Raw genomic sequence first — 12,105 nt, 5'->3', positions numbered from 1 at the left:
AGAGTTCAATTTGATCCCCAGGAACACTGTGGACTGAGACGGTCCGAAGTTCCACTTCTGTTGATATATGGAGAGCCTTAACTTCGTCACATGATCTATGACCTGTCTGGTGTGTGCCTCGGCGTGTGCATTGGAATACGTGCAAACTAGCCAATTGTCCAGGTAGTTATAACTTGAATAACTTGCAGCCTGAGTGAAGTCATTGCTGCATCCATGCACTTGGAAAATGTGCAGGGCGCCAGTGAGAGGCCAAATGGCAGCACACAGAATTCGTACGTGTTGCCTTGAAAGGCGAAGCGTAGATATTTTCTGTGCGCGTGACGGATTGGGACATGGAAGTCGCCGTCTTGCAGGTCGATCGATGTGAACCAGTCGCTCGGCTGGACAGACTAGAAGATACGCTGTGTTGTCAACATGCTGAACTTCCTTTGTTTGAGGAACATGTTGAGGACCCTGAGGTCCAGAATAGGCCTGAAACCGCCGTCCCTCTTGGGCACCAGGAAGTACCTGGAGTAGAAACCACTGAGGGCATCGCTTGGGTTTACCAAGCACACAGCCCTCTTCTGTTGAAGATTAGTGCTCCTGTTGAAGATGGTGGTAAGTAGCACACCCTTGAAGGATGGCGGGCCTAAGAGGAATTGTAGAGCGTAACCATGTCTGATAGTTGATATCACCCAGTTGTCCTGGGTGTACCCTTGCCATGGTTCGTGTCCAGTGGTCAGTCTGGTTGTGAGGGGGGAAGGTGGCAGCCGAAGCCCTTCAGGGGTGGTCACCCTTGGGTTTGGGAGGGGGCATGTCTTTTTCAGGCCCCAGCCTCGGTCTCTACCTGGAGAACCGATTACCTCTAGCCGGTGGTGGTCCCTTGCCACTGACTTTTCCTCTGCCTGCTTGTTTGGTCTGGGGTTCAGGGTAGCATTCAGGCCCAGTTGCCCCAGCAGGCTGAGAAGGCCACCTCGGGCACTGGCGAGACAGGAAGGTGCAAGAATTTGGAAGCGAACTCCGTGGCCTTGTAGGACCTCTCAAGGCTCACATCAATGGTCGCTCCGAACGTCTGCCCTGGTGTTATAGGGGCATCCAATAATGCAATCTTCTCCGCCTCTACAACCTTGGCTTGGGTTAGTCAAAGATGTCGGTGAGTGGCCACCAGCGCCGCTAGAGACCTCCCTGATGCCTGTGCCTACAAGGGGAAGGAGAGAGTTACCTCTGCGGCCATCGCCTGCCTTCCGGTGAACGCCCTCTTGAGCTGTGCTACCTTGGCAGTGTCCACTTGGATTCTATTTAGGGGCACCTATGCCTCCGCACCGGTGGTGGGGAGGGGAGGGTGACCCAGAGGTATGGGGGAGATCCCTGGTCACAATGGCAGCCTGGGTTCCAGAGGCCCTTTGAGGAGGATCTTGGACCACGGATCTCGTCCTTCCCTGCCCCGAAGAGTTAGAATCCGCTGGGGAGATGGCCGCCCTTCTGTGCTTTGTTCTTTTTGACACAGAGAACAGTCCAAATCACCCTGATCACGGGGTCTGGCCCTAGGCACCGAGCACAAGAAGTGTGCCCATCCTGTTTTGGGAGCTTGGCTGCACACTGGTTGCATTGGTGGAATCCAGTGGAGGACCCTGCAGAGTGCATTGACATGGCGCGTGGGCATCTGTGCCGAGCAACATGCATCGGTGACCGTAGTATAATAAGCGTCGAATAATCAGCGAACTACACAAGGCAGTAGAAGAGAAATAAAAGCTGATCGCCAATAGAGGGGTCTAAACCAACTCTAATCAGTAGAATCTACCGATGCGAGACTAAGGCAATTGGTAATCTCAAAAACACTTGTATTAATGTAGCTTTTAGAAATCCAATTTCTACATCAAAACTATACAAATGAACCAATTTCCAGCACAAAGAAAGCACAAGGCAATCTGTGCATTGTCTCAGTGAGGTGAGAGAGAAACTGGTGATATGCTACTGTGAGGACGAACCTCTTCAGCAGGAGGTGGGAGAGAGTTCCCCCTCACAGCAGGGCCCTGATAGGTCAGCCTTTTTATATATGCTCAGCAATTGATGGGTCAGAGAGGTGCTTCCTATTCGATAATGGTTATCATTCCACTTGAAAGGGAACTCCTCTTCCTCAATATATTTATTTTTCACTGTTAAAAGTGGGTAGGTGGGTAGGTGGGCAGCTGTGCTATGCTGCACATGCAACACTAGCTGCCAAATACTTTAGTGATCTCTACATACATGTGAAGTTGCAATGGCAGAGATTATTAAAAAATATGCATTGTGTACTTTTTTTTTTTTTTACCTGAAATGCAGAATTTTTTAAAAAATCAGAATGACTGTATGGCATCCTTTGTTTTGTAATTTATTCAAAAGGGTAAAGTTGGGCCTTCTGAGATATTTTTCAACTTTTAGAGTTACATACGACGATTGTAGTAACATTTTGCAAATTAACAAATATTCAAATACATATCTGAATCCTGAACAGATATCTGAATATGAAAACAAAAAACCATGTTCATTCCAGCTGTCAGTTTTGCATGTACTCATTTTATTTATATGTATATATTCTTAGCACACTCAAACTCAGGGGAGACGTTTAGGAGGACATAAAGATGTTTCTGACTCCTGTAAGTGGCTCATTCGTACACTGGGCTTGCAACGTATCTGGATGACTTTTAATAATCAAGAAACTCACACAGACTCATTCGATTTAGTATTAGTAGGCTACCCCTTCATTTTATTAAATGCTTAAAAATGGATTGAGTAGTTACAGACTAGGTTGAATCCCAGCTAACAGGCAATCTGGGAAGTCTAGTGCCTTAACAGGTATAATAGCATTAATACTTAAATACATTTTATGGTTATAACATGTTCTGACCTTAAGCTAAGCATGTATAAATCTAAAAACGCCCACGGCTAAATTCTAGAGCATCCAGTATATCACTCTCTTAGACTAAAACATAAACATAAACCTTATAGCCATGCATCAATATAAGAGAGACATACATTCAAAATAGTTTTTACCTCCCAAAATATCTATGGAAGTGTAGAATATAGTGTAAGGACAGAAACTGTCTTCAAAGGCAAAGACTTCTAAATACGACACCAACAGCAATCAGCTTGATCAGAGGTCTTCAAAGCATGGATCACATCAGCTTGTAATAGCAAACTGAGTGACACAGCAGTACAATGCATACATGTTAAACGGCTTGAATCAGTGTTCTATAAAGTACAGTATCTAGTATACCTTGTTACATATTACTATAATATACATTATACATTTCACTTAACTGTCTCACACACTACATTGTAAATATGATAACTGCCTTGATTTTGTACCAAATCTTCGCCAAGCTTTTATTTTATTATTCAATCTTAGCCTTCTATGTACATTTCGGAAAGGATTTGATCTTTTACGTCCAGCTCTTACTACACAAATCAAGATCATTATTTTCTTTTACTTTCACTTTTATTTTTGTAATTCTTAGTCATCCTGTGTGGACCCTCATGACCTTTAGAGGCACCCCAGGGGTATGCGTACCCCTAGTTGAAAACTCCTGCCCTAATCTATTCTGAATAAAGCAAGTAGGAATATATACTCACAAGTGGACTACTGCAGTATTGCAGGTTCAAACACTCAATCAGAAAATTTGGAGTTCCCCAGCCCCCAGTTAAAAACGGGGGAATAAATAAACCTGTTGACCTATTTGAGGCAACAATCAAAACATGAGGTAGTTCTTTAAAATAATGGCAACACATCTGGATTGTCCATCAGTCATTAAAGAGCTTAAAAAAGAATTTGCACAACAAATATAGTGTACTGTACCAAAAGTATCCTTACATTTTAAGTGTATTTAACCAGGTCTGAAGAGTGAGATTGCATAATCTGTAAAAAAAAAACAAAAAAAAAACCGAGACCCAATTTCAAACAACTATAATTTAACGTTCAACCAGATTAACAATACCAAATATATTACAAAGCAACATAATGTCATTTCAGACTTTCTTTCCAGGCACCGCTGAACAGATTAAGACCAGCTTGACCAGTTATGCCACTATTCCTAACGAGGTCAATCATTTTATTAATATTGAATCCTTTGTTTCGTGGATTTTCTGTGTATTTCGTGGATCAACTGTGTATTGAGATAAATAGAATACATTTATAAACATTAACATACATTTAATAAATAATGAGAAATGGTAGCTAATTGACAATTTTAAATTATATATATATAGGAACTCCACTGGTAAAGTAGTGTAAAACAGAATGTTGCTATACTGAATTTACATTCAAACAGACATTTAAAAAAACAACACCGTCAAATATTTGTCTACTAGACTAAGATGTTTGGTAGTTTTACTATGACTTTGTGATTGAGTGTTGCAAAACGCAATGCAGTATGTATCAGGTAGTTTTTTGTTAAGACAAATACAATAACAGATATTAGAAAACGATTCAGTATCATCAGCCAATCAGCTTCCAGCTATAGTGGGCATTAATACAAACAGATGCCCATTGGAATGTCACCGCATCACCTGTGAATCAAATTTAAAATCAATCTGTGCAAGTACGTTTTTTATTTTTTATTTTGACTTGCTGTATCTTTAAGCTTTGTTCACTATTGGAGGCAAATACTAAAACAGACACAATTGGTCCAAATTAATTTTCTTATCCACCAAAACCAGCCAATCAATACTGGCTGCATCGACAAAAACCACCAATTCTGCACCTGCAACTGCAGTCAGCCGATGAAGCTCAGACAGCTGCTTTCAACAACAAAGCGAGACATGGCCAGTTCAGTAATATTGCTCCATACAGATATCTCACTCTGTTCAGATAAACTATAAGCAGCTCTGACAAGGAAAAAAATAATTTGTTTAATAAAGTTTTTTTTTCTTCTCTACTGATGTGTGTTATGAACAATATGAGGACTATTTTCCTAAAACATCTGTCAGCAGAAGGGTACCCAACAAATTATTACAAGTTCAAGGTAAATGTAGGTTTTAAAGTGTTTTTTTTTTTTTTTTAAAGAAAACAGAGAAAAATCATTTCTAAAAGTGCTAACTGCAGTCGCGGTCAACTACCACACTGATCTATTTATTTGACTTTCACCCAGTGATATGTTTGAATGAAATTAAGCAGCATGGATGATACCACTACTTTATAACATTAAGAAAAAACAATCCAAGCTATTTATTCACAAGGTATGTAAACCAATGAGTCATGTTAAAAGGGTACACTATATCACTGTTGTTGCAATGGTATAACAATTTCAGTGTTCTCCTATTATCTGTATGCAAGTTTCCATCTTTCACTGTGAGGTGCATCATGCACCATTAAAAACAAAACAGTAAACTTAATTTGTAATATGCAATTTAAAAAAAATCTGGTGTTCCATAAGATGAACAATTTTGAAGCTTACTTTATATAATGACCTGAAATATATATTTTTAAAAACAAAAAAAAGATACAGAACTTCAGCACAACATGACTTAAGTTTTGACTGAACAAAAAGGCTTTCTGTCAATAAAGGCAGCTAACTGAATGTATATAGTATAGGCATACACAATATTTTTAGAACTGCAATTAAAAAAAGCAAAGTCTGCTTCTGGTTTGAGTAGTTTTTTAGCACTGTGTCTAATATATTCTTCGTGTTGTGTAGTCGAGCACCATGCTGGCAGCCCCTAGGAGGGCAGGCTCCTCCAGTTCTGAAGTGACCACATTGGCTCCCTGGGCGGACGTCAGAGCTCTTTGGCTGACCACATGCTTGACAATGTTCTCGTAGTGGGGGGCTAGCACTCCTGATAGGATCACCAAGGACGGGTTGACAGTGTGTAGGATGTTCACAATGCCTACAGCCAGAGCCGCACCAGCTGCAAAAGTAAACAGGGGCAAGAGGTAAACTCTCTGCAAATCAAAAGCCAATATTATACTGAGAGTCCTGGGTTATTGAAACCAGCCCCACATTTATTCTAAATCTGACCTGGTAGACTGCTGAATAAAAAAGGCTTTCAAAACAGAAATTAAGGGCTAAAATCCCACACACCACAGGAACGAAACATTTTCATTATAAAACAAACATAACTTAAAAACACATACATTATGAGATGAAACATTAAGAAACAAAAATGTGTCAACAGTAATGAATTAGTAGAAATGTTTAACACACCTGCTCTTAAGATGTTATCTGCTTTTGAATTGCCCAGCTTGGCTGCCTGAATGAGATGAACAGCACTTACAGATTCTTCATTCTTCACCAACATTCCTTCAACCAGAAGCATATCCTCTGAGGACAAAAATAAAGACATCCCAAAATTTGCTTGTTTTAAAAAATATATATATTTTAAACTTTTTTAACCACTACTATATACTTTATAGTAATGAAAGCCTTTTCCCCTGATCATTAATTAAGTAGGAGTAAACTTGATTAACGAGATGAAATAGGAGGTGAGGGATTCAGTTGGGCCAGTAAATATATTTCCAAAATAATTACACACATTCAGTTGAACTGGCATTGCTTAGCCTCTAGAAGCAGCCCATGGCTATTGCAATATAATAATACTAGTCATCCGTATTTACTAGGGGAAAGGGGACCATTATCAAACATTTTAGTTTGTAATCTACTCTTAGATTTAAAAGAATAAACACCTGTTCATTTTACAAAACTAAATTGAAATTACTTAGGGGCATATTATCAAATCACGCTATGAAGATTGAGGATTTACCCTTAATGTGCCTTCAAAAAACTACTATTGCTAACCTGTCTATGTTCCTAACATGTACTTTCAGATAGCTTATGTTATTTAACCATATTGCCTGAAATAGTTGCTGAAATCCCCAAAAAAATAGCAGGTAGAGAAGATTAAAAATACCACAAGAATGGCATACCTTTTTATTCTTTTTTTTTTTTGTTGCTACAAGTAGACTTCTGAGAAATAGTCAGCCCCTCCCCCAACAGTAGTATTTGCTATGAAAACTAGCTAAAAACAGGAGATAAAATGTTGGTACTGTCAACACCAAATATCCCCTTGGTTGTTCCTCAAGTAAACATTGACAAGCAGTATTCACACTTGCTGAAAGAGCAGATCTTCACATTTTTTGAGTACTGACCATCATGCAGCTTCTTGGCCTCTCTCTGCAGCGCCATCCCCGACGCATATGCCTCAATGCAGCCTCTGCTCCCGCACAAACACTCTGGTCCATCCAGGGAAACCATGATGTGACCCAGCTCAGCTGCGCAGAAAGTGCTGCCATGAACCAGCTCATTGTGGTGGATGATTCCTCCTCCGATGCCTAGAAAAGAACGGACCCGGTTAGTTATAAGTTGATGCTGTGTGGATGGAAAAGTGTTAAATTGAGGTTGTTTGTTCATATCAGTGGATTTATTTTTCTACACAGAATTGGACCAAAAAAAAATGGTCAAAAACTACATTGCTTTATTGGGTAAAATAAAACCTATTTTAAAAGCAGTCTGCCTGGGTGGTCCAGAAATGTTGTTTTAAATCTCGCATGCGTGTTACAATCCTCCAGTAGAAATGTATGGAAAGTGTTTATTTATTTCTTTTGTAGGTTATTTTATAACCATTTCCAGGTGTTTTTACAGTGTTTATTGGATATACACACTGACTTCATTTTTTTTTTTGGGGGGGGGGGGGGGGGGGGGGGGGGGGGGGGGGGGGGGGGGGATGGGGGAACCCCCCACAAAAAAACCCCACAAAATTTTGGGCTGCATTGAAGATAACAAAATATTCACAGTACATAATTTTGGTAGCATAATTTAAAATCTACCTGTGCCAGTAATAACAGTTACAAAGTTTTCCACTCCTTTCCCGTGTCCAAACTTCTTTTCTGCCAAGGCAGCGCAGTTACCATCATTGTCCACCCACACGGGCAGGTGGAGGGCGTCTGAAATAGGGGTCCTCAGATCGACAGAGTTCCACTCCTGAATCAGCTTTGTAGAGTGGAGTACCACTCCCTTGTGTGGGTTCACACGGCCTCCAGTGGAGATACCTGAGCCAAAGAACAGAAAATCCATTCATCATAATAAACTAGAGAAATACTGCTATTCAGTCCAATCAATTCTGCAACGTACCATAGTAAGCCAAATGATGAGCCATCTTATTTGTATTGTAAACTTTAAATTGTGTAATTCAACACAGGCACTGTTTACTGGTTTTAATGCAATCCTAATCTAGATTTTGTGACTGGTGATCTCTGTCAATCAGACTAGTGCCCCAAAACATTTCGTTATAGCATTTTTGGCATAGATACATTATTTGCAGGAATACTTGTATTTTTTTTTTTTACATAACTGCTATAACAACTGGAATCATAATGCAATCTTTCTCAATGTAATTGCAAAACATGCATTTTCTCAATTCACTTAATTCTAAATCCAACCAAAGGTAGGTCCCTTTACAATAACATTCCAATGCCAATTGACTGTTTTTAGAAAATTTCTTATATGAATCTAATTGCTTTAAAAATGTGTTGGGGTTAGATATTTTAGAAATGTAAAAACTTTCCATATGTTTATGCTTCTAAATGCATACTTTCTAAATCATCTTCATTATTAAATTGCTCCGGAGGCAAAATGATTACTGGTTCAATTTTTCAAACTGCATAATTCTCCAACACAGTCCATAGTCACCGCTTTTGAGACTTTTGAACAATGTTTGCATGTTCTATTGCTTTGATGGTAAAGAAAAAAGCAGACATGTTCCAGCTCACCAACTCCAAGAATTCTGCAGTTAAAGCGCACTGCTTCAGTAGCAGCCTCTACACACATCTTCAGAATCAGAGCAATTCTTTCTTCATAAGTGTTCGGGTTAGACTGGCTGTATTTCTTCATTATCTCCCCCTGTAATGAAAAAGAAAGTAGAGCAGGCTACACTGTCACTGGCAACAATAAAAAATAAAATAAACAAACAAAAAAGTGATCAATCCACCTGCTTTGTGGAACAAGTTGAACTCACTTTAAATAGATGAGGTCAAGACCTGCAGGCAAAAAGCTTATAAAACAGTCAGGTAAGATATACAGACATGGGAATCTTGAGGCTTCTGAAATCCATTGGCAACAAAATTTAAATTTTTATAATGGGAAGGATAAACCAGGAAGCCCAACCATTTTGTCAGGCATAGGACATTTTTCTATTCCCATTTTCTCAATCATTCTGAAAAACTCGGATACAGTAACACAGGCTGATGAACAGCAAAACTGTGGAAGCAAGTCGTCAGCATTTCTGATTTGCTCAATACCCTAATGTTGTGGACATTAGTTTTTGTGGTTTAAAAATGCCTGTGATCATAATGGGACATGCAGATTTCAAGCAGCAATGTATACTTTTTAAAGTTTACTTACAAAAAAATGCACAGTACTTTTAAATGTAGAATACTTTTCATTGTAGTGTAACTGAAATTTGATTCCAGTGTTACTGTAACTTCAACAAAAACTGACAGTATGGATTTGGCTTAGACTCCTGATAATAAAAATTACTGGTAAGACACATTTGTTTGCTGGTCCTTTGAAATTCATATTAATGAGAAGTATTCTCCCTACCTTCATGCTGATGATTGCCACTCGGAGGTTGGTCCCTCCCAGGTCCACAGCCAGTGCGCTCTGTGTCTCCAAGACGTGGTCAATGTCCTGAGAAAAGCATTCCTTCACAGGCGGGAAACAAAACTTCTTCTGCATTGGCTCATCCAGATCAATAGATTTCAGGAACTTCAAGATTCGCGGGACAGCGTTCCCATCTCCGTATATCTTTGAACTGTGGGACAAAGGGACAAGGCATCAGCTATTTATTTGATGCCTTACTGATAAATTTTGGGAAATGTGAGAACAACACGGACAAGATTTTGTTTTTTAGGAGCTACCACATTTAACTTTATTCTACCAAACCATCATGTTTCAGGATTAGAACTTACAGGATATATGCTCAAAGTGGCCATCCACAGTTAAGACCAGTTTCATGAATATCAAACTGTATTTTATTTATGAAAACAAACATGACATTATTTACCATTGTGAGAACACTCACCAGGGGTACCGTTTACCAAACTGAAGCTCCAGTGCATGAAATATTTTATTCTGGGTATCTGCATCCCGTACGTGGAGAACATTTTCACCTAAACAGCGACACAAAAATGTGAGATGGCTCAATATTGATAAAACAAAGACTGTTAATACCAGACTATACATTTAAAAATCTACATGCTGGGTGTGCATAATAAAATAAATAGGTTTTAATGCAGTAGAGGCACCAACAGCAGTTTATTTAATATTTTATTATCTATAGTGCTGAAATGTTTCCATATCCTGAAGTAACAAAATATAAACAAGCAAAACCAGAAAAAAAAGGTTTTCATCACAACAAAAGGGAGACAGACTAAAGTAATTATGCTAATGAGTCACAATAATATATTTCAGAGGCACTGTACCTGTCTCTCTACCAGAGGCACTGTACCTGTCTCTCTACCAGAGGCACTGTACCTGTCTCTCTACCAGAGGCACTGTACCTGTCTCTCTACCAGAGGCACTGTACCTGTCTCTCTACCACAGGCACTGTACCTGTCTCTCTACCACAGGCACTGTACCTGTCTCTCTACCAGAGGCACTGTACCTGTCTCTCTACCACAGGCACTGTACCTGTCTCTCTACCACAGGCACTGTACCTGTCTCTCTACCACAGGCACTGTACCTGTCTCTCTACCACAGGCACTGTACCTGTCTCTCTACCACAGGCACTGTACCTGTCTCTCTACCAGTCTGCCGAGTTCCGAGGTTGATGACAGGGGTCCCGAAGGCCCCGGCTTCCCGAACACCACAGCTGCTGTTGCCGATCATGCAGCCTGCGTGTGCCACCATCTGAATGAACTGTTCGAAAGGGACGTGTTTTACTGCCCGGAAATTGGGGTGGTGCTCAATGCCTTTCTTCCTCATCACTCTTACCATCTCCTTACTGCCTGTAAATCAGTTGTTGGGATGGTAATACAATAGTATAGTTTATATAGGCATCAGAAAGATAACAAATGGCTACATACATTTAAAAAAATATCCATAATGTTATAACAAATGGAAATTGAGTCAAAGCAAAGTCAAACCCAGGGCTCCAGAGATTAAAGGTTGGTGAAATACCCACTACATCACCTAACCTGACAGACTGCAGTATGCTTGATAATGTTAAGTATGTATTAGGCATCCTGTGCTCATCTTTCCCACTTTTCAATAATAACCATTTGTAAAAAAGTTAACTACATTAAATATCTGGTGCTACATTTGTAGTAGACATTTTCACTATTAAAAGATTCCATACTGTCATTTATATACCTTGAACCAGTCCCTATCCCTTACCTGCATCAATATTGGGGAAGAGAATCAGTGTTTTTTTATTGAAGGAGATGAGGGCATCCAGGGTCAGCTCAAACATTTTAATGGAATGTTTAATGTTGGTTGTGACTGGGTGCTGTAGAGCCACTATGTAGTCTCCTGCATTCACCCCTTCTCCTATTTTGGGATAACAGAAGTATTAAAACAAAGAGGGTAACATATTTACAAACATTGCTTTTTATAATATAATGCATGTTTATATTTTGTCATGGCTTACTTACATGTGTGTTTACTCTTGCTCGAGACAGGCGTTTGGGCTATTGAAAAGGTAGGTGATGGATACTACTGAAGTGAACCATGAGTTTGCTCTCCAAATTGTTATTGCCTGCTGTATCCTGCACAAGCTGTGCCAGGATCGTAAGGAGGTCTTCAGGTGGTTGTCGACGGTGAGCGAAGCAGAGGAACAGCTAGCTCAGCCGCCAGCAAGAATTGCACAACAGCAATATGAAGAGGGTCCTGCCATTAGAGATGCACGGCTACCTTTATTTTTGTAACCCGACGGCATACTTTTATTTTGTATCACATTTTTTGTTTCATTAGCTTATTTTGTACCTCTTTATACCATATATAGCAAACTCATTTGCACTGTACTTGTATGACTGCTTCTGCTAAATAAAAAATTGGAATATTGGAGTAGTATTGGTGATTCCCAAGAAATAAGTCGCGAAAATTCCACACCACATTTTATTTTGAGTGGGTTAAACAATGTTCGTGTTGTGCATTGTAT

The 12,105-nt window shown here is 39.8% G+C and overlaps 1 protein-coding gene across 3 annotated transcripts in view; it reads right to left on the bottom strand.

Annotated features, from left to right (window-relative positions):
- Positions 1-2,697: 2,697 nt before the first annotated feature.
- The window catches only part of gne (glucosamine (UDP-N-acetyl)-2-epimerase/N-acetylmannosamine kinase), a 44,224-nt gene continuing 34,816 nt past the window's right edge, over positions 2,698-12,105 (bottom strand). For 2 of the 3 annotated variants that reach the window (XM_041256627.1, XM_041256618.1), the window contains exons 4-12: positions 11,343-11,495; positions 10,742-10,954; positions 10,030-10,117; positions 9,549-9,759; positions 8,720-8,849; positions 7,778-7,999; positions 7,100-7,282; positions 6,159-6,275; positions 3,908-5,862 (exon numbers count right to left, since the gene is read on the bottom strand). In XM_041256627.1, the coding sequence (XP_041112561.1) occupies positions 5,627-5,862; positions 6,159-6,275; positions 7,100-7,282; positions 7,778-7,999; positions 8,720-8,849; positions 9,549-9,759; positions 10,030-10,117; positions 10,742-10,954; positions 11,343-11,495 (1,553 nt within the window). In that variant the 3' untranslated portion in view covers positions 3,908-5,626. Of the gene's footprint in view, positions 5,863-6,158; positions 6,276-7,099; positions 7,283-7,777; positions 8,000-8,719; positions 8,850-9,548; positions 9,760-10,029; positions 10,118-10,741; positions 10,955-11,342; positions 11,496-12,105 lie in introns of all 3 variants that reach the window. The other variant, XM_041256636.1, reaches the window with a different exon arrangement.

The sequence above is a fragment of the Polyodon spathula genome, chromosome 1 (genome assembly GCF_017654505.1).
Source record: "Polyodon spathula isolate WHYD16114869_AA chromosome 1, ASM1765450v1, whole genome shotgun sequence".
Lineage (NCBI taxonomy): Eukaryota > Metazoa > Chordata > Actinopteri > Acipenseriformes > Polyodontidae > Polyodon > Polyodon spathula.
This window is presented reverse-complemented; position numbering and strand designations above follow the sequence as displayed.